General features: G+C 38.8%; 1 protein-coding gene across 9 annotated transcripts; it reads left to right on the top strand.

Annotated features, from left to right (window-relative positions):
* Positions 1-3,369: 3,369 nt before the first annotated feature.
* On the top strand, positions 3,370-21,561 carry LOC108032769 (uncharacterized). 9 transcript variants are annotated; one of them, XR_007763415.1, is made up of 4 exons: positions 3,370-3,484; positions 3,540-4,159; positions 4,696-4,790; positions 4,878-5,031. XR_007763415.1 is itself a non-coding variant. In XM_050885144.1 (3 exons), exons 2-3 carry the CDS (start codon positions 3,563-3,565, stop codon positions 21,151-21,153), a joined length of 711 nt encoding a protein of 236 aa, XP_050741101.1. In that variant the 5' UTR covers positions 3,370-3,484; positions 3,540-3,562; the 3' UTR covers positions 21,154-21,561. The 9 variants fall into 9 exon arrangements, 8 of the variants coding, with proteins under 8 accessions (XP_050741101.1, XP_050741098.1, XP_050741097.1 ...); XM_050885144.1 differs by lacking the exons at positions 4,696-4,790; positions 4,878-5,031 and adding an exon at positions 21,040-21,561; XM_050885141.1 differs by having other exon boundaries at positions 3,540-3,727; positions 4,037-9,529.
* The last annotated feature ends 1,903 nt before the right edge of the window (positions 21,562-23,464 follow it).

Genomic DNA, 23,464 nt, shown 5'->3' with positions numbered 1-23,464 from the left:
TTAGTAGTTCAAAGCAGTTTTAAATTGTTTTTTCTGGCCCAAAAGGGTAAGACGGCATGTCAGTCCTCTAAGTACACATGGCCAATCTAAGTAGTTCCTTCGCATTAAATACCAAAATGTAATAAGCATTAAATTTCATTGCAACCTGCAGCTGCAAGGACAGAATACGAAAGATGACATCCAGTTGCAATTACAATGTAATTACAAGCGACAGACGGAGAACGTTTTAAATTTTGTATGTGCCGGGCAAATGTCTGAATCTCCAAAAAGGATTAGGCACCACGAGGATGTGGATGAGGATGTGGACGAGGATGAGGATGCGTTCCGTTTAAGCAGCAGCTTATGCCATAAACATGGGATATGACCTGGCTCTCAATGTCTGCCATAAAATGACGCTTAAAGTGTGGCACGTAATTGCTTATGCCCTTGTCTTTCTGCTTCTCTAATTGCCGCAAGTGCTCGCCCCTTGTATGATTTTAATTAGAATTAGGATTCTAAGCCGGTCTTTTGATTCTTTAAGCGCCCTCAACATGGCTAAGTCTTCGCAGGTATCCGGAGATGTTTGGCAATCAAAACCTGGTAGTGGCTGTAAATTAATTTCCTGGTTAGCAATTGCAGCAATTGCAGTTTCCAGTCCCAATTATCGGCATACTTGCTGCAATGCATAAATTTTGGTTCGCACACCGGCCGAGTCCAGAAATCAATGATTAATTTTCTGTGGTGCTCTGCTCTATATTAGTTGGCGTCTGAGGAGTATAAGTCTACAGGGGGTTTTGGTGAATAAGCTAATTTATTTACACATTGGGAGGAATGGTTTGATATGCCCATACATATTTTTAACCAATTTAATCTAATAATTGCGCCGAATTGCAATTATACATAGACAAATGTTCTACGGACACCTCACTAATCCTACAGCTTTCTCTGAAACAAACAATTTGTAGAAAGGTGTCTAAAAGTATGCAAGAAAATATTTGAATTATCTAGGAATAACTAATGCATTCCGAAGACAACATTAATTTGTTGCATACTTTTAGACACACTTTAAGTGATTTTTGTATTAAGAATCTAACAAATTAAACAACTTGCTACCTTTAAGAAGCAACTTACATCTTATTTAAGGAACTTCCAATCGAGGAAGTACGAGACACTCATCCCGCTTTACCAATTGACAAAAACATGGCTGGCAGACAACGCCCCGCTCATTAAAAAACAAGAATGTGTGACATTTTGTCAGGCATAATAATAAAATTACAATTGCAGCTCGGCGACAAACAATCCGGAGGAAAAAGTGCCAAATCAGCGAAAAAAAACTGTGGGGCGTCTCTTAAGGAAATGTCAAATCAAATTTATTGACTTTCATTGTTCGACGGAATGGAGGAGGCAGTGACTCCAGGCAGGAGTCCCGGGCTCATTGAAATGTGAAAAGCCAATGACAGGGGACGCAGGGCTAACAATGTGCACCTTTTTTGTGCTGTCGCAGGATCCTCTGTCGGGACTCTACTTGTGGCACTTGTCGATTTGTCCTGCACATTTCCCATTCCCAATCCGTGTTTGTGCGCGATTAAAGCGCCGCTTAGCACGTTTGAATGGCTTTCGCCCGACTTTACCTCCGCCATTTCGGGTTCTCTGATTCTCAGAGACAATCAGCAGAGCTTTCTTCTCATTCCCCATCGAGTATTACGATTTTTACACTGACAATTAAATTGAATTCATCCTATAAGAAGATTATTAATAAAAACTATAAATACTAAAATGTAAAGTGTAAAGTATTAATAAATACTAAAGTGCATTCTGTCATTTCAATAAAGAGTGTCTAAAAATCTAAGTTCAGTTAGGACAAATAATTAGCCAGTAAATATTATACTTAGAGGTTGAAAAATTAAATAAACGTCTAAAAATAATCCTATCTTAGAATAAGTTGTAAGCCATAAAGAAATATTATTACTATTAAGAGGTTTGATTAATTAATTCCAAACAATAAAAAAATATAGCGATAATTAGGTGGAACTCTATTAATGAAATATTCTTTTTTTGCAATTATAAGTTCTTCTTAGATTTTAACTACCCATCTATTTTTTCTCTCAGTATGTTCCCCCTTGATTTCCAACAACTTTGCACAATGCCTGCTGGCAGAGCTATAAAAATCATATGCTTTCCTTCATTGCAAGGGGTTGGCTTCAGTTTTTTGCAGCTTCGTCCATATAACTGACTTTCTTTGTGCCCAGCTAAGTTTGACAATTATTTGCATTGTTCAGTAAAGTCGTTTGTTCAACATGCACATGAATCGGTAACTACAACATAAGTGAGTCCCTGGTTATAGTTCACAGTCGGACAAGTTGGGTTTGTTAGGCACCCGGCTCTATTGTGCACTGTCCATTGAGTCTGTCGGTTGGAGTAAATGAACGTTAAGCCAATCCGGAAAAGAAAAGGTTTCCAGGGGATGAAATCGAGAAGCTTTCGGTTGCGCGAAATAAGTAGGTCAATGATGCAGCCATGGATCTAGTGATAAATGTTTAAGAAAAACGATTACTGCTTACTTAAACCCTCTTACAAACATACGAGATTTATACCATTCACACCTCTGGGAAACAATTCTTTTACATTTTTCAGTTTATATCTATACCCGATTCAGATCTCAAAGCAACAGTTTCCGCATTATTTAAGGAAATCACTTTATAAAGTCAGCCGCTTGCTGGTTTCCGCAACCAATTTTCTTCACACGAATATGCAAAATAAATGTGCTTCGCTTGACCCGAAAGCCTGTTGCCTTTTGTCATTCGAAATTCCGGCCAGGATGGGAAAGCGGCCTGTTGCCAAAAAACGAAAGGAGTTCCTTTAGGCAAGCCAATTTTTTTCCCGGCTTGCCTCTCTATTTTAAATGGCTCTTTCCGGTTCCGGTTACGTTTGACTTGCCTGCACGTAAATTTCGTGCCATTTTGTGCCAGAGAATTCGGGGGCTCAACTGCTTCAGTCATGTCGGCGGTAAATTTTAGTACAATGCATATATAATCTTTTTCACTTATCTTTGCATAGTTTCCCTTTGCTGCAGCCGAGAAACTTTTTACGGTCTGAGGTTAAAAGTGGCGTCATACATTTCCAGCACCTCCAACCATCTAGATCCACAGCCACCCACTGCACGAGTATAACTCGAGATTCGCGGCGCGTTGAGAGCTGTGTAATGAATGAAAAGTTGGCAGGGAGTTGCAGAAGGTTGTGGCTGCAAAAAGGTGCGCAGGCATCGCAATTTTTGCTGAATGGCTTGGTTTAGTTTTTGTACTTGTCGACAATCTTGTGACAGATTTATGGGTTAATTATTGTGAATGGTGGGGTATAAAAAGGGAGGAGAACTAAAATCTCATTCATTTGATTACACCTACATATGTGGCACTGAAAACATTGTTACTCAGATACTCACAAAATTCTAGAATGTTATTACAAATTTTGTAAAAAAATTATGCAAAAACTTTGTATTACTGAAAAGGTAAGAGATCTTACCTCAAGGGAAAAAGCTTATAACGCTTGCCTTTCCGTTTTAGTTTAAGTGATAAATATATTTAAAATGGATACAGTACACTCTTCGAAAATTCCAATAAGAGCGAAAGGGATTGAACTGCTTGAAGAACTTCCTTCCGATGAAGGCGATCTTGAAGGCTATGATTTATTTATGGGCATCTGGGAATTGAGCGCTAGCCTTGGTAACTTCAACCACAATGTGGAGGAAACGGTGAGATTTATAAGCCAAAATAATACGACTTCAAACGACTCATTTGAGCTGGTCCTGCTCAATGATTTCCGGATGAAATTCGAACAATTGCAAAAGGGAGCGGATTCTGAGGAGAAGACTCTGCACGAGACTCGCGGCGATCTCTTTATGCGTCTCTATAAGGATCTGGTGGACATAGAACCGGAACCTTTAAGATGCGAGTACCTAAATCTTTGCTATGAACTTTTTGATTCTGTACACCCAAAACTTGGGGATCGTAAAAAGTCTTATGCCCATCGCGTAGAACTCATTGATCGTTTGTACGCTCAGGTTCAAAACATATTGCATCGTCTTAATGGAACTTCAGATGTCGAAGGAAGATGCTCTGATTCCCTTAATAGCATCTGTCTGGGATCGAAGACTTCCCAAAATACAGACTCGGTAATTAAAAAGGTTAGTTATCCAGCAAAAGCAGTGGTGTCTGAGGAAAGCGTAGAAAAAACAAAGTTAGGCTCTAGTAGACTAGAAGGTTATATATTGATTGAGAATTGGCCGATAACAATTATGTGCTTTTCAAAAGGAATCAGAATTCAAAGCGAAGTCTTTCAGATCGTTAGCCGAAAAATAATTCCTGAACCGGCAGATATAGTGATAGAACAATATACTTCTGGTAAAGCCCTAGAAACATATACTTTTAATGCTTCTGAGGAAATTCCTCTGCCTGACTTAAGTAGTCTAAGTGGGGCAGATTATAATGCCTATGATGAATCTGTATCCATCAATTGTGAAGCCAATATTAATTTACAAAATTTTATTAGTTCTCCCAAAGACAATTTGACTAGCCAATGCTTTGACAAGGAAGCTATCTCAGAAAATAAGGAAGTTAAGGATGTTTTATCTCAAAATTTTCCTAAGAACGATTCCTCTTCTTCGAACATTCTTGTTAAAGATGTAATTTCAGATGGACTTAAAAGCAAAGATATTTGTAGGTTAATCATTGAGAAAGCCGCTTCTCCAAGTCCTGAAGACATGGAAACATTTATTGCCAAACAGGATTATTTTGATAAGGATGCCATTTCGAAGGGTAAAGAAGTTAATGATTTTAAAGTTCTAAATATTCCTGAGAATAATCCATTTTCTACCAACTGTCTGGATAACGTTGTAATCTCAGATGAAATGGAGAGCAAAGATGTTTGTTCTTTGATCATTGACGAAGCTGAATTACCAAATGCTGTTAAAAACACCACCTTTGGTTCTCATTGTAGCCTAAAAAAGATGACAAATTTCTACAAATACTATAAAAATAAACTTGATTCAATAACTGACTCGACAATTGAGTTATGTGAAGATATTGATGACAATGGCGCTGCGCTCAGATCAGAAGATGTGGGTTTTACAGATGGGAGTTTGAATCAACTGAGGAAATCTGTGAGTGATATAAAGCTAAACGTTTTGAAAGAAGTAGATCGGTCTCTGCAGTTGACGTTGCAAAATGGTATTTCTGGGTATTCGTCGAGAAAACCGTCAATGGAAAATGTTGAACATGCTTCGACAAATTTTGGGAAAAATTCAACATTTACTGAAGAGCTTCGTTTACAAAGACCTAGAAAAATATCGTCGAAATTGATAGAGGGACACCAAAAGAAAAAGGATCGAAAATTTCTCTCATCTAGATTGAGTCCCACCAAAAAAAATAATTGTTGCTTTCACGAGACGTCTGAAAGAAAACATTCCGCTGAATGTCGTAAAAGTAAGGAGAGAAATAGTAAAGAAGTAGTTATAGGAGATCGCAAAAAAACTGTTGTGTCCAACTGTTATGAAATTAAAGATCCAGAGTCAGATTCCTGTATGTTATACAGTGATATCCGAGAAGAATGTTTTATGGTAATGGAAGATTGGTTTTTTAAGCCAGAAGAAATGTCCTATGAATTTATCGCTGAAGAGGACGATCAGGAAATACTGTCACAAAAATCCAGTAAAATTGCTAAAATAGATAAGTCAATGACTGAGTTCTCAAATAAAAGTAGTTGCCGTGAAGATTGTATCAACAATCCTGAAGATTTTAAGTCTTCTTCACATAACTTATACATTGATATCTATGACAAATGTCATTTGCTAAAAAATGATGATGGCCGAAGCATTCCATTAGAAAAATCATTAGAAAAATTCTGTGAATTTTCCGCTGAAGGAGACAGTCAAGAAAAGCTACCAGTAAAATCAATTAAATCTCCGAAAGATTTAATATCTTTTTCGCCGAATTTACGCATTGATATCTCTGCTGAATGCTGTGATCTTATTGGTTATAATTTAACATCACAAATATCCGTTGAGGCTGGCGGTCAAAAAAAGCCTTCAACAAAATCAAGTCAAATTACTAAAATGAATTCGAATTTGACAAAATTTTCAAATAAAGATTTTCGCACTGAAACCTGTATTAAAAATACAAATTGTAAAACTGAAGCCTGTATTAATAACCCGAGTGATTTGAAACCTCCTTCGCAGAATTTGCTCATTGATATCTCTGATGAATGCTATTTAGTTGATAATGATTTGAGTATTAACTTAGCTCCCGAAAAATCAAATGCCTTTAACTCTGAACAGGATGACCCTATATTGAAAAAAAATTTCCAAGCCGATAGTTACGTTAAACAACCCACTTTCAATGAAGAAGATTGGTCTTTGACCCAGCTTCCTGGAAAAAATTATGCATGTAAAGGTAGATTTAAAGATGATTTAAAAACATCTTCAAATATGATAGGCACTGACATGTCTTTGGAATACTTAGATTTAAATTTTAAGATAGATCAAAATGAATTTTTAGATGAGAAGGACAATCAGGAAATGCTTTCACCAATATTAAGTAAAATTAAGAAAACAGTAAGTGACGTCAAACTCAACGTTTTAAGGGAAGTGGATAAATCCATATCAGAATTGACATTAAAAAGTGTCTCTGGCCTTTTACGCAGGAAACAAAACCGAGAAAATTGTAAAAACGGGTTGAAAAGTGAGAACTTTAATGAAACCAGCAGTAATTTATCATTACCCGAGAACAGTAATATGATCTTTGATTTAGCAGAGGAATGTGACTTTGCAAAAAACCTGAGAAGAGAAGTGCATACATCTTTATCAGATTCAACCGTAAGAAGTACTTCTGACGCCTCACCCAAAGACCGCTGCGTTGCAGAATTTCAGAATGTGTCACTAAATTCCGAATTTAGTTTGAAGTTTGAAGAAAAAAATTCCATCATTGATTTATGTAATAAATGCGATATCAAGGTAAACTATTCAAATACTTTGGATAAATACATTGCTGAAGGCTTAAGTATACAGAAAAGAAATCCCAGTGAGATGGCTAAGAACAATGGTTCAGGGGATGTGTTTTCTGTAAAAAGTGAGATACAAAATTGCGAAGAAATTTATTTTAAATGGCAGCATCAACGGCACATTATTGCCGCTCCTCGTGCCATTATAAAAATCTTCAAATCGAACTCGGCTTATGAGTGTTCCCCTGAAGATCCAAATGCCCCCGACTTCTATGAACAATTGGATCAATTTTTTGAGATAACGGGGGATAAGAAATGTTGCCCTTCATCGGATATAGATGTATCTTTGATTGAATCGCGGATGAAACAGATTCTTAAACACGCCAGGAAGTCAGTTCCCAAGAGAATAAGCTACTCCGACTGGGTGGCTTTGGTGGGCCAACTCAATTTAAGGCAGTTGCTAACGGGTGAGGAGAGAAACGCCTACGAGTCCTTGCGATGGCATTTTAGGGATACGGGTGATGAGGATATATCCGCAAAGTCCCGTTTTACCGATGCACTCCATGGGATGATGGGATACGGATCACCTCATTTGAAGGTGTCAAGTGTAACTGGTAGGCTGCAACTGCGTTCGCCACAGCATCAGGATAGCCTCAGTGAGTCCTATTTGTTGCTTTCCATTGGCCACCTGGGATACTTCTATCGAGAGTTAGAAGAGCACCTGAAGATACTTGGCCAACGGGAAGAAACTGCTGCTGCTCTCCGAAAATGTCTGCAAAGTTACCTCTTGGATTTCAAACTATTCTATAAGAAACAGAAAAAGAATCCCTGCAGTCTGATAAGTTTATATCGAAAAACTCGACACCACCAGTTGCACTTTCAGTGGCTTATATCTGTTCTGCAAAACATTCAGAACGAAAAGTCTATTATAGTTTCGCTGTATGAGCAGTCATGCCGAAGATGCGGTTATCAAAAAAGTTTATTGCTAACGTGGCTTAAAGTGGCTAGCCAACCTATGATTACTAAACTTCAACAATGGCTACTTACTGGTCGCCTAAATTCTTTGGATGGCGATGAGTTTCTCATAGAACGAGATTCAACATCGAATACTAGTGATTTTTGGCAGAAACGCTTCCGAATTACAGATTATTTTTCTGGATTTTTTGACCCTCAGCTCGATGAGCTTATAATTAGCGTTGGAAAAACTATGGTATACGCACAGAAGTACTTGGGATTCGAGGTGGAAACTTGTATGAAAAGCAAAGAACTACGAGAAATATTGCTACAGAAATTTGATCAATGCTATCATTATGCCGACCAGGAACCACTCCATACTTTTCTTAGAAATCTACACTTGGAGGTTTCGGGCAAGGTGCTAAGATATCTCCGGAAAACCGAGTACAATCCGAAGTACCTCTTTAATCAGCTGTACAAGTACATCATGCTAGCGGATCTGAAGTTCATCAGAGATTTTATAAGCAAGTTCGACGAGTTTCTTGAAAGACCGGAGAGTTCCTTTGATATTCAGCTTTTAAACGAAATGAAAGATAAAATATTACGCAAGCCGATTCAGGATATCTATATAGATAGGGCCATTAGCGAAGGCACCAGGTGTTGGTCATGTCTTGTCCTTCGCTGGAGCTTTCCGAAATACTGGCTTGCTCTTCTCGGCCAGGATGCTGAGTTGTATGAACCGATCTTTATCGCCATCTGGAGATTCCATTACGTCGACTATGTGCTCTTGGAAAGGATACTTCAGCAACAGGCGCACCTTGGCAGTCGCTACGATATCAAAGATTTCGAGGGCCTGGAGGAAACACGCTGTTCTTTTGCAAAGCTGATCAACAATTGTCTGGAGCTAATGAAAGTTTTACGGCATTATTTTTTCAAGGATTTATTGGAGCCAGCTTTTGACAGACTTCTGTTGGCTTGCAACAAGGCTAACACTCTCGAAGATATACTACTCGCTAATAGGACATACCTGAAGTTCATCAAACGCGGTTGCCTGCAAACGAAAAGTCTTCGGAAGTCCAAAGAGTATTTAGAGCGACTTTATAACTTAGTCCTTAATCTGAATAACAAGCTGAAAAAGTTCCTGAAATCCTGTGAAACTTCGAAACAGTATGTGCTAAATATTCGCCTGCATAATTCACACAGTTTGGCTTCCAGTTCTTATAGAGATCGCATGCGGACCTTCAGTTTGACCTGCAAAAACTACTCGTATGTCATTAACGATTTAAGGGATCAATTTATTTCGGGCATGATAAGCTTTTTACTGAGTCTGCATTTGGCAAATGAAGAGTCATTAAGGTTGCTTGCTTTAAGCTTGGATCCCAAAGGCTATTATAAGAGAAAGGACAAGAGATTGAGTCAGGTGCAATTGTTCGAGTACATGAGGAAGACCAGAAATAGTAGCTGAGCTTAACAATCTTCTAAGTCATGAGTATACCTTCCCATATATTTTTTGTAACAGCCATGCTTGTACACAAAATAAGTTGTATATTTATATGAACAACACTGGCTTTTGTAAAATAATAAAAATCCAATCCATATACACACAGGGGACTTTTGAGTTATTACTTCATTTGAAAAGCTGGCAATTAAAAAATCCTCAATCCCATTTAACTTCTCGCTCGAGTTATAATTCATTAAGCAAAAAGATAAACCCCTTCTTGGGAGCTTTGTCTATATATAAATTGGATTTTAATTGAAAATTAAGAATCGACTTAGCAATGTTTGCATTGTGCAGCAACTGGAGAAGTCTTTTGTCATGCAAATGCCCTGTGTTTTGTGGTCCCGTGTGAACAGGGACCGAACGGGAGGGATTGTGTGGGTTCGTTTAAATTAAAGAAAATAATGGAAAATTTACTTTTTGGCTTAAGCTCTGGCCAAATGGAATTCGGCTTCATTTGAATTGTAATTGCTGGGCGAAAATTAAATCAAGTTCGGGTCCACACTTTTCATATTTTTATTAACAAGTTATGCCAACACTCTTCTAGCAGCTCTCATCTGCATAACTTAATTTGGCGAGAATCCGCATGGAAATATCTTTGCGCCCGAATCTCTGCCAAGGAAGTGAACAATGGCGAAAGGATGGCCCAGTCTTGAGCTCTTTTGTTATCTGACAAACACAGCTGGCAGGCATCTCGGCAAGTCCTCCACATATCAGCGACTGAGCTGGATGAATTATAAAGCCCAGCCGCCATCCTAAAAAAAGGAATGAAAGAAAAAATGTCAGGACGATAATTGAGCCCAGGCAGAAGGCATTTAATAAACTTGATTGGAGCGACAGGAAGGAGTGACACTCGGGGGAAGGTTGACAAGGTTCTGACACGAGTTCCCTTTGAGAAAAAGTCAACTGGGTGACTTGCTCGACGGTTGATTAGGGAAATTAATTTCATAGGAAATTGCCTGCCTCCGATGCATTTTTGTTGATAAACGAGGCATTTGTTATGTGATGTGCGGGACATATTATCTTTCCTAAACTTCTATACTTGGAAGTAAATATTGTAGAATTTCGTTTGTTTTTTTTTTTTAATTTTACCAATAATTAAATATATTAATTTTTAATTGTTAATTTTTTATAAGCGCAAATATTTTGATTTATTTATTTTTTAAATGCTTTTTAGTTAATATAATTGTTTATGATTTACTATAGCTTGGATTGCGATATGATTTTGAAAGAGTTAATTTAAAGCACATTAATAGTTCTAATCAGTTCCGTATATTGTGTTTTTTCCACACTACTTTTTATTGTAATTAATGGAAACTGGATATCAACAACCTTTTTATCTTTGCCCCATCTGCAGGCCCGTCAAATTAAACTATAAAATTTATTATTATGCCCGTTGACATACTTGAACTGTTCTAGGCAATAAATTCGATTACAAAGTTGCCATTCCTGGCATCACAACATCTCTCCGCACCCCAGTCAATGTTATTGACAATTTGCTGTCAGTTTTTCTCGCCCAAACACGAAGCAATTTATGTGGCCGGTTCAGGGGGCTTTATGAAATACTTCTCATTACGGGGGTAAAAAGGCGGAGTGGCGATGGCCAGCGGCCGATGGCTGGAACATATTCGAACTATTTTCATTTCAATTGCAAACGGTTTGGCGCAGAGAAATCAATTGAATTGCCATTTCACATATGAAATGGTCATTTGTCAACGGACAACAATTGGAGGGCGTGGTCGCAGCTGGTTTGGATGGTGGATACTGGATGTGGACGCTGGATGCGGTCAGTCAAAATGGCCGCATAAATATGTCCTTCTCGTCCTGTGTGTGTGCGAGCGATCTTCTGGCACTCGCCCTTCATTCCCATTTCGATGGCTAAATTGTTGGTCGTTATTAAATTTCCGCTGCGTTGAGTTCTCATTTCCGTTTCAATGGCCAATGCAGCTGACCGTCGTTGAATGCTCAACGGATGTTGGCCTGGGACATAGATATATGCGATTTATACACTCGGCCCACACACACATTCTGTAAGTTGTATACGTGGGCTATATAAATATTTTCGGTTCTAGATGGTTAGACAAAGGGGTTGGGCTGCGTAATATTCGATTATTGTTTTTATTATAATTTTTAAGAGCCCATACAACAATCCCCATTTATCCAGAATTTGTTGCGGAGATCGAAAATTGATTCTACAATTGAAAAGCCTGTTAGTAGGTATATGTGTGTATGCGGCTTTTTAGCCAAATTGAAACTAATTGAAATATGTGGATTGCAGGAAACAGCCAAAAGAGGAAAGTGGCCAAAACTTTGGCCATAAATTTCAATAAAACGCCATTTTTGGTATTTTCCTTTATTCCAGTTGTAGTTTCCCGTATGTGTGCTATACGTTTTATTGGCATTACGTATACGCAGTGACCTCATTTATTGTTTGGCGGGCATAAGTTTACATTACATTTTTGATGTGTGCTCTCTAGTTTTTGCATTAGCAAAGTCTCAAAGTACTCTTTCTTTTTGCTTAAAAATAAGCTTGTGTACTAATTTAGGCGTTTAATTAGATGGAAAATTCCTTAAAAGTTAAGTTACCCTAAAACACCATTATATATTATGGGTTTTAATGAAAATATAATGCAATGCCCATCAAAGGGACTCTGTTTCACGCTTTCCCAGGGACCTCTTTTTATTGCCGGCTTCCCTTTCTGGCTGCTGAGTCCTGACCAAAAAAAGAAATAAATAACAAAATTATTCAAAATTATGGTCAGACTCTCTGCCGTACATTTCCGACTTAACCCTTGTGTGGGCGAACGTCTTATTCTCCGGCCTTACACTTTCATACCCAACCAAGTTTTTATTAAGCCCAGTCCCTGCCGTCACAAAGTAAAATCTTAGGAAATGCATTAAAAAGGCGCTAAGTAAATATTAAAATTTGTGTCAGGGGCGAGCGTGTTAAAACGAGTTAAAAGAGCGGGCTTAGGCCATTTTATTATTATTATTATTTCCTCGACTAAACAAAGCCAGTTAATGGCTTCAGCTGCCGGACAATGGCTGTTTATTTATGCCCTGCGCTAATGGACAGCGCGGAATCGCTGAAAGAGTTTGCCTCGGTGGATATTATTTATTATCGCAGCCACCGCTGCTGCGCACAATAAATGTAATATTTATTCATTTATTTATTGATTTATGGCCGGGCGTTTAAATCAAAATCAACGCAAGAATGCTAAACATTTTATCAATTTGATAAGCCTATTTATTATGATGTTTTCACTTTTCACCGCTGGAGTGCCGTCGCCCCCGCTTTGATAAAATTTATGCCTTTGCTGACCACAAAAGATTCATCTTCATTTCATCTGTCCAGGCCCAACTACAAGGTTCCCTCACTCACCCAGCTCCCAGCATCCAGCTCCCAGCCACCCTTGCTTGATTAGTTGATGACACTTTGTGCGAAAGACAGGGCCCTGCAACTGCCTTATAAATGCCTATGTATATAAGTACACCTGAAGAAAATGTTAGCTTCAGTAAATTTTATGAAACATTTTTATAATAATTTTAATAGGAATTATAAATATGGCTTCTCATAGATGTTAAAGAATGTTTTATGAAGTATTTAATTGCTTTTTAGTATATCTTTTTGACATGTTTTTCCTTTATTTTGAATTTTTTCAGGTTGTTTGCTACGTTTTGGTATTTTTTTAAAACGTTTTTTATAGGCCCTTTAGCTAGGCGTTTCGCAGGGTTTTCTTCGAGACTTTCTCATAGCTTTCGTCAGGCATAATCTTGTTATCATAATCTCTTTACAATCTTTTCTAAACACAAGCGTATTATTTTTCATTAAGAGGTAATGCTTCTTTTAAAACGCATAGAAACTGATACGTTATAAATATTTTGAAGTGCATCTGTATACATATGCGGATTTTCCCCATCCACAGCTTGAGCAGGGCGATATGTCTCGCTCTGCGGTGCTTGTGGCTAATTTGATAAATATGCACGCGTTTATTCAAATCAATCAGAGTCAGACGACGACGGGAGCCGTTGAAGGAGGCGGAGGAGGGTCTTCGAACGTAGAGGACAAGTCATCGGCAGCGTCTTCAGTCGACTACCCGCCGCTGCTGATTATCTCCACTCCTCCGTTCACTGTGCATCTTGTGGCATATAAATTTCAGCGGCTTTCCTCCGAGCACACATATAATCATCCGCACACACAGGCTGCCCTCTTTGGAGATTTCATTAATGTGCGGTTAACTATAATGAGCCCGGCATATAGAAGCACACCGCGGGGGGTTTTCTGGTTAAGTTGGGCTAACTGAGATCTTTTACGGTATCAGTAGGTTCTCAAATGGGCCAATTTATTGTGCCGGAAATTCAAATTATCCCAGCTACATTAGTCCAATTGACCTTAATAAACTGGCTAAGCTTATTTGGGTGTTTTCTTCGCAGGCATAGTAATATATTCGGCAAGTCAAAGAGGTATTTCACCTTCAAGTTCCTCCGATCGAAAATATACTCAAATTGCTTTAAGTGAGCTGGGTAAAAATTGGACTTTTTAAATTTATTAAACTTACTCGGGGAAGCTTTTCCAAAAACTTATTTTCCATCTATCATGAACATTGTGCTGGCTTCAGAAACCACAAACCAGTGTGCTCCCTTGTAATACCTTGGGTAAATTAAGTGCCCCGCATTTGCAACTTCATTTGAAGGGGTTGTTCGCCCTGCCACATGGTGCATATGTTGGGAAAAATTTGTGCGGTGTGACCGCAATAAATCACAATTGAAAGTGGCACAAGTAAGATGACTCTTAAATCACTTTGGTCCAAGGATGGCATACGTTTCAGGGGGTGGCTCACGCACATTTGCCTAATGAGTGTGGAAATCTTGAGGTACAAACTACATAAGAGCTTGCAGTGTTTACCTGCACGAGGGCGGACAATCAGCATAAACTCCAAATGCAATCAAAATGTTGAAATAAACTTAACAAATCCCGGGTAAAGTTGGTTGTTTTACCTTTTTCGCTGCACATTTTCCCCACCTGTCAGCGGGTAAAATTTGTTCGCCATGTTTTGTTCGCCCCACGAGTTTCCACGTTGCACACTGCGTATACGTAATAAATTTCACAATTGCCAGAGGAAAACTGTCCGCAGAAGTGTAATTGTAATGTTTGCTCCTTCGCCGCCTTTATCTTAGACCTGTGTGCAAGGGTTTAGTTGGGAAATTCCCTGTATTTGCCAAGCGCTTGGAAATGTGCAAGCGAGGACAGCTCCTTAATCTAAGCTACACATTTTTTGTCCCCAAAAGAAGGAGGAGTATGTGAAATTGCCAGCTTTACTTTCGAAAGGGTGCCAAGTGTTGACTTGAGGGTGCATTGATGGTAAGGTTGTTTCAAGGTGTTTACACTGGCATCGAGTCCACTTTTCCATTTAAAATCATGAAACGATTCCTCAGCATCTGCATCTGCCCGAGCGTTTTGCAAGTTCCCCTTCCTCGACTGTCCAATAAATGTCAGGCGTACATTTTGATATCCAATTTCAGTTTGCTTTAATCACGCACTCAACGACACTCCCGACAGTTGTCCCGAAGTAAATTCATTAAAAACGAAGTCTTTGATAAAATGACTAAAATCTGTTATCTTTGCGTTTCATTTAACAATTGGAAAAAGTTTCACTGGAATTTGACATGCGAATGTGTCAACTTACATTACGTTAATTTGGATTCTTTTTAAAGAAAGCTGCCAACAGCTGAGCTTAGTTAAAACATTCTTTAAGTAGCTGGAAATTATTACCTAAGAAAAAGAACTGGAAAAGGTAGCAAATCTTTAATATTTGAACTGAAAATCATCAGAAATCCGTACTAAATGCGAACAGGAAAATCCAATTTATTGTTAAGTAAAAAGTGAGTTTATTTGCACCCATCCTAATATTTCATTCTCATTCTCTATTGTGCTATACTGTTTATTTCCATTTTTAATTTCCAGACTTTTCGGGAGTTTATTAAATATTATTAGCTCACTAGGTTATTGGATTTCTTGGTTTGATGGCGCGAGGGACGGTTCAATATTGACAATGCCTGTGTTTGACTGACTTTTGTGCATGGCAATCATACAGAATTCAAAATACCCATGCTGGGGGACCCCAAAAAGGGTGACCTTTGATGTGCCATACCTTCGATTTCACAATTTAAACTAGCCGAGCTACATAAAATGGCTACAGGGAGTACATGGGCTGCTCAAATAACCTTTGAGCTGTGCTGCTAGAGCCCGATGCCTGACTAATTTTCGCTAATGCAAAGAAGAAGCGGGGTGGCATAAAAAAACTAATAAAATTTACGTTTATCCCTGAAAAGGCACTCGAAAATGCGCGCCTAATGCGCCCCTTCGCATGGCGATGGCGATGACGACGATGATGAGGATGCTGATGGCCATGGTGATGATGATGATGATGGCGCGAAAGGCAGCTGAGCTTGAGGAACCTTAATATAGACAAGCACAAGACATGCCCCAAAAGACGAGACCCACCTCCCATCCATCCCAATCCCGGCTAAAGTGCCATCGAATTTCAATTCAATTTGCGAGGCCAGGCATTCGCTAAGGGTGCGAAAAAATTTCTATAGCATATTTTTGCGCGCCGCGTTTGACTTGGGCCGAATGGAGGTCATTGGGGTGGGGGCTGTGGGCGTTGGTTGGGGCGTTTTGGGTGGGCGTGGTGCCCTGAACACGGGGGCGTGGTCCGGTGTATGAGTAATATTTGCGCAAAGGGTTACCAAGAATCGCTGATATTGATAGTCGCGACCGGAAGAATAAGTAAGTTCGCTTTTGAAGGATTTAGGGTCTCTCCCCCAGAATTCCTCGCCATTTCGCCTGTGTTCTCTTTATTATATCACGTTCTCAACATAAATGCGTTAAGTGGGGACTTGGACTAACGGCTGAGAGGAGGAGGTTGGCGCTCGAAGGCGTATTTGAAAAGCGCTTAAATTCAGTTGAGCGTTCTTTCTTATTTATTTATTTTCACTTTCCAAAAAAAAAGTTCTTTAGAATCCCGGGTACATCCTCTCGAATGTGATAGGCATGTGTGAGCCCTTCTCGTTTTCGGCTTAAAGCCATCTGAGCCCTCCGGGCTTTCAATCGTGTTACTCTGGCGCGATTTTGATGACACTTGGGCCTGGTTTTCAGAGTTTCGTACTGACAGGGCTTAGCCTTTAGTTTGGATTATTAGCTTCCCAAGTGCCAACATAATTGAACGGATTTTTCGTGGGTCTTATTCAAGGGAAAGGATTCTGACAGGCAGAAATAAAGCAAAATTACACGTTTTATAACAATAATATATAAGTGTGATTTAATATTATAAAAAACCTTTTAAACTACATCTTTTCAAGAAAAAATATATTTAAAATTTTGCAAATAATATTTAACCTCTTTTACACGTTTTTTTAACCGAAAAAAAATGTACACATATTTTTAAAGAAAATATTTCTTTATGAAATTAATTTTGGACAATTTTTTAAGGCTTCTTTATTGCTTTGCTATATTTGGTGTGACGCTGTAGGCCAAGAGTTTTTTCCCTGCAATTTGGTTGAATCACCTTTTGGTCCTGCCCAACCACCTTCCATACTTTTCATAGTGCCAGCTGTTCCAGATTTATATGAAAAACTTGCGAGAAAACCGAGCAACGTACTTTCCAATTTTGGCCGGCGATTTTTTCCGTTTAGTTGGGAGCGAAATGTGTGTTTTAGTGGCTTGGCATTAGCATGTTGGTTATACATAAAAATGGGCATTTGGCCCAAGGACCCAGCCCTCTTCCGGGCCCCAAAAAGGCTTCCAGAAGGCTGAGTAAAAACGTTGCATTGCATTGTACTGCAAAGAAAAATAAGAAAATAAAAATATGGTGAAATTGGTATGTTTTCGACTTTTGGCTTTGCAGATTTATGTTCGCCAAATATGTGGTTTTACTTTTTGCCACACCTTTTTTGCATTTAACTGTGTGACATATGGTTGGTACAGGAATACCTTTTATTCCCGTGAGTTTAGGTAAATTTGTGCTTTTCTTACTGGCAGTATTTTTCAAGGAGCCAAGTTCGTCATTTTGGGCAGCGCCTTTGTCATCGCAGACAATTGTGAAGCTCGTCAATAAAATTTAGCTGTTACACGTGGTCGAATTTAACGCCAAGTTGTCAATGCGGTCTGAAGTGGTCCAAACAATGGAAATTCCGAGAACGTGGCCCTTTTGAAATCAAATACAAAGGGCAGATCCAATATTATTTATAGTCTTGCTTTGTTTGCGATGATTTCAGTTCCATTGAGTCCATTGAAATTGATTTCTATTTTTATGCAGCTTGATTTATGGTCACCAAGATCAAAATATTATCTGTGGGAAGATAAGGCGATGCTAATTGATTTTATTTTGAATAACAAATTGCCTTGTCATTTTGGTTTTTTTGTAGAACGTCGTTCACCTTTATCTATTAGCAAAGTAAATTTCAATGATTAGCGGATTCAGTTACGCCGGTTGTCTTCACGAAGTTTGGGCAATAAAACCAACTTCTTTATGGGGAGTGAAGAGCACTTTGCCTTTGGAGCCATATCGCTACCATTATCGTCTCATTTTTCTTAGTTTTCCAACATTTTTCCGGGCTGATGTTGCCGTTGGAACAGGGAAAGGAGGAACTCTTTTCGCGCTTCGCCACTTCGACATTAGTTTCGCTTAGTGCGCAAAACTTGACCACATCGAACTGCAGGGCGTGTAGGAAAAACAAAAACCACTCGCTAAACTCAAGTTTATTGCCTTCTCCTCAGTCTTCGACTTTCCTTCGTTCGGTTCCCAAAAAAAGTAACTTTTCTACACACGACTTTGCTGGACACTTTTTTTTCATATATATAAATATATGTATTGAAAAGTTTTTTATTTGTCCAACTTATGTTGGATACAATTTAAAAGAATAAAGTTTTGTTTTAGTTTGCAAACTTGTCCTAATGTTTGACATGATGGTGAAGAATGCCTTGGAACTTGATGCGATTTGGATTTTGTATACTAAAGCTGCTAAAAGAAAACTTAAACATATTTTGAGGTACATTTTAAATGGGGGAAGGAAATTATGTTAGGTTTCCCCTCATCCTTTGCACGCATTTCCCTTTACAGTTTCGCGTGCCATAATAACAACATTAAATTTTTTAATGCCACACGTCGGGGGAAAAAAAAGGGTAACCCAACCTGGTAAGCATTATGACCAAAGCCCTGCCACCCTAAAGCGCTTTTTGCATAAAATTCATATTAGGCACAAGGCCGGCGAAAGAAGATATGAAATAAGTACAAAAAATGAACATCCGCGAAATTTCATTCAAAAATATAATGAAAAGGAATTATTTATATGACTCGCCCGGTTAAAGAGAAGGGTTCCAGTGAAATAAGAGATTATGTTTTGTGGGTCAAAAAAAAAGGATGATATTAAATTTGATAAAAATATTCCCCTGACGGCTTAGCCGAGAGTTAAGCCTTGAATTTAATTTAAAACCGTAATCAGAGTGTGCGTCTTATTTCAGGGCTTATTTGAAAGCATGTAACTGAGCTTAGGAACAATTTCAGTATGACTTTCTTTGGCGCGCACTAATTGCTAAATATTTTTCATTAAAAATGAAATGCAATTTCCTAAAAAAAAGGCTCAAGTGCCCCGCAATAAGGGCGAAGAAAAAAACATTGAAAATTAATTAATGCCAATTTGTAAGAGCACTGAAATCGAAAACTTTTCTGTTCGTCGCAGCACTTTCATTACTTCGATGGCTTCAAACAAAAATGACCCAAAAAGTGAAAGAAAAAATTCTTTTCAACAAAAATTGTTCGTAAAGTTTTTAATAGAAATTACCATTTTGGTCGCTTGGCCGTTTGGTCAAGTGTCAATAATTGGAACCCAAAAGAACCCGATCCGCGAAAGCCGATTTCCAAGGCCCAAGCCGAAAAATCCCTCGACCATTTCATTTTCCCGCACTGCGTAAGTCGACACTCTTGATTTCAATAAATTCTTGTAATTAGCGCCAGGCGTTCTCATTTCTCATTTGGGCCAACATTTTTTGCTCCCCAGTCGGAGCTGCCGTCAAAATATGCAAATTGAATTTGCTCCTCACAAAAACTCACTCAAGTGGAAGTTCTGTTGGCAAAATAAAAGAGTTGCGCAGGTGAATGGCGACTGGTTAGGTGGAACCTTTATCGCAACTCTCGTGTCAAATTAACGCCAAATTTGAGAGACCTTTTTCGATATACTAAAGGAATGTTTTTCCACAGTTGAGAGGGGTACTTTCTTGATGGCCATCGCCGTAATTAATCCAAGAGATTTTGGCAATACATTTTGTAGTAATTTTAACAAACAATATTTATCTTGTTTATATTTTTTCTAGTACTTGAATGTTTGCATGATTAAATGGTTTTATTTCAATGCAAACACATTTATCTTGCTGACCCTTCTTATTTGGGTTACCACACCGCATTCAAAGAACACAAATCACAGTAACAACATATCTTTAGACAACTACAAAGGAGAAATTACAATAAAAAGGAGGAAAAATGCAAAACCGATGTCAAATACCGTCACCGTAGTATATATAGTTTGTACAACCCATTCCCCCAAGTCGTGTTAACCCAAAGCCCTTCGTACTGGCTGAAATTCCTAAGCAAAAGACAAAGAGAAAGACATGAAAGGCAAAATTATGCCTTTGGCAGTTTTTAAAACATTTTGCTGGCGATTTCTTATAGCTGTTTGTGTTCTTGTTCCTTGTTGTATCCTTTTATCGTTGCTATTACTCGCATATTTGTTATAGAATGAATGTTTTCGCCCTCGTCCTTCTCGAAAACAGTCCCCATGTTTGTTTTCCATTTGCCGGGGAATCCGAGCCCCCTCCATTCAGCTTGTTATGCATACGATCTGCATGTGTAGCGATTTCGCGCAGTGTATTTGTGCGCGAGGAGCGGAAATGTACTGAAATGAGAAATTTCCGTTTCTGGTTCCGCCGTCGGAAGTAAAACAAACGCCGATAAAGCAGGCCCACGACGCGAGCCCGAGAGTGAGAAGGGAAAAACACTCGAAAAGGAAGAAGACTGAAAGGTATAAATGATTGCCGCTGATAATACGAGCATGCGAAATATTGAAACCAGTTGCATACTTTTCGGCGCTCGGCCGAGAATTTATGAACCATTTTCGCCGCGCCGGTTGGAGGGCATAAATCGAGACGAGAGCGAAGAGGAGTCCCGCGTTTTAGGCACTCACTAATGGCACATAAATAACAACTACTAACTAAAAAGTGACAATGCCGAACAGTACTTGGATTCCCTGCTATTTCGCAGAGCTTAGTGCTGGTATTAGGTACAATTTTGAATATTTATAGATTTTTTTGAGATTTTTTTGAAGTATATTTATGCACTGAAACTTAAAGGAGGGTAAACAAATTTTAATAAACGTTGCAGCTTAATATAAAACAACATTTGTGTTTTATTGAGTCTGGAAAGGGAACAAAGAATATTGAATGTTAGTATTGAAATAATTCAAAAATATATATAATTTGAAAATTCTGTTTCCCTTTTTCTTCTATGATTTTGTTTGATTTTTAATATTTAAATAATATTTATTTTATTATTATTTATTTTTAGGGCATTTCGCAGTGCCTGCATTTCCATTTCTTGGTTTTATGTTTGCTGTTTAGTTGGATCTCTCCGCTGCCAGCGCTTACTACGCACATTAAAATTATGTTCGGAGTAATGTAGTCCGCACCTAGTGCCACCCACTCGGCCATTCCAACTCCCCGCCATAAATAAAGGAGAAGGACAACGCATTCCAAATGGTCGCCAGGATTGTGCTGCTGCTCTGGTGGACACTGGACATTGGCAATTACCGTTGCCGCAGTTGTCAGAGTCTCGCTTTTCCGCTTTTCCTGCTCGCCGCCCTGCAGGAGGCCGTCCCCTAGGATACCACCACCCCAGGAATACCACCCACCCTTTTCATAATTCGCCTTGGCCTGCGGTCTTGTTTCATAACTACAGCCCACCCAGCGCCTGTTTGAGGATTATTTGTGGTGGTTTTCGAGTTGCCTCCGGAATGCCATGCTGCCACATTGCGTATACGCAGCGTGTGACAATGCCGAAATACAATAACTGCGAATTTGATTGCCCCTGCTAATGTGTGCTGGCAATAAACAATCAATTTGTTAGGGAGCTGGCTGGATATTGCTGCATTTGGTTTATGGTAATTAAATAATAAACATTACGCTGCATGGCCTCAAAATTTATGTGTTCTCCTGTGCCGTGTCAATTAGTTCCATTGCCATATTATAAATTGGCTGGGCCAACTAAGATATTACCTAATTCCATGCTCACTTCATTTCGGAGCTTGGAAGCTTTACAACCCAACACCCAATTCCCAGCGGAAAACAACCTTCAAAGTGTGAAACATTCATCTGTATTACTTTCCCCGTATAATATGCCTACTCGCCCTCTGGTGACAAATAACACTAAATTAAAATTTTATTAGGGTCTTTATTGTGCGTCGCCAAAGAAAAAAGTATAAAAAAGGGAGAGCCGGTGGGAAAAAAACTGGGGAATATGTTTTAAATGTTTCGCAAAGCGAATTTTTTTTGTGTTATTGTCTGGCGTCTGTGTTTGCCTTTTGGGGCCAACAAACAAATGGCAAAAACAAAGCGCAAAAAAGAGGGGCAAACAGGGCAAAGAAAGCGAGAATTCCCCAAATTGATTAAAACTTCATAAATTTACATTTTTATCGCTGAGGCAAACAAATGCCACAGAAAAAAAGCACATAAGAAAAATGGAACTGGGGTCGCAAAGTTCAACCCCAAAACCGGAAACAGAGAAACCCATTCAACACGTAAGAAACAAAAGGGAAAATACACCAGCCCAGTGCCAACATGAATATTTACAAATGCTCTGCCATGAAGCATTCCTCACACGACAGGTAAAAAAGCACACACAAAAAATGCTTGTCACCTGTTTGGGGTCTCTAAGCTGATTTGAATCCAAAAGCCAATGAATGTGGGTATGCCCATGTATGGAATGAAAAGGAGCCTTTTGGGAACCAGCTTGGAGCTGGTGGTTCTTTTTTGAAGGTTGGCCTCCTCCCAAATGAGAAATAAAAGTAAATTCACATCATCACAAAATATTATTAAGCAATCAGCCCCTGTTTTTGCCCTTTGCAACCCTGCTTGGAGTCTGTAAAACCTGGCTTTTCGCCGGGGTTTTGTTTACGTGGACCCAAAACAAGCCGCTGATTAGGCGAAAGTGATTGAGTGCCAGCGAAAAGGGGGGAGTGTACCATTGCGGCATTTAATTAAAGCTGTAGAAAGCATTTAGTTTATGCGACTATTTAGGGATAAATTGATTTGTTGTTGCCTTTTACTCATATATATATTTTATATATATTTTAATAACCTTTCTAAATTAATATTTTTATAAAACCGACTCACCAGCCAAGACAAAACTTTAACAGAAATGCATTTAATAGCATTAGCGCAGCGAAAGCAAGGTTGGGGGTCGCAGGGTGCAAAATAAAGAGCTTACTTTTTAGACGAACTTAATGAAATTAAAAGTCAGAGTCATTAAAAGCCAAGTTGGCTTTTAACTAAGTTGACGGGTCCGAAACTTTAAAAAGCTTTCTCAACTTCCGCTTTAATTAGAGAGTCCGCCCAAACAAAAGGCTTAAAATATAGTTCTAAGCTTATCAGGTGAACTTACCAGCAGGTGTGGATGGGGCTGATAAGAGGTCGGTTTTAGGGCTTTGCAGGGGTGATAGCGACGAGGCAAAGTCAACAACAATTATAGGCCTTCGGGGAAATGCAATTCAAGGAGCACCACACAAACACATTCATACTGGGGTGTACTCACACACACAAAGGCTCGCAGGCTCACTCGCCCACACCCACACACATTACAAAACATGATGGCAGCAATTACTGTTATTTGGAAAAGTGCCCAAAAGGATATGCTTGCATCTATGTTAGGAAACTTTTAGGTACTCTAGGTATTCCTTTAAAAAAATATTTTTTGAAAACCAAAAATGTACCTTAAA

The sequence above is a fragment of the Drosophila biarmipes genome, chromosome 2L, assembly GCF_025231255.1.
Source record: "Drosophila biarmipes strain raj3 chromosome 2L, RU_DBia_V1.1, whole genome shotgun sequence".
Taxonomy (NCBI): domain Eukaryota; kingdom Metazoa; phylum Arthropoda; class Insecta; order Diptera; family Drosophilidae; genus Drosophila; species Drosophila biarmipes.
Note: the sequence above shows the minus strand (reverse complement) of the source record. Positions and strands in the feature narration are given on the sequence as shown.

Bases quoted from the DNA above. Each gene is read 5' to 3' on its own strand.
- LOC108032769 (XM_050885139.1), top strand. From the start codon at position 3,563: ATGGATACAGTACACTCTTCGAAAATTCCAATAAGAGCGAAAGGGATT.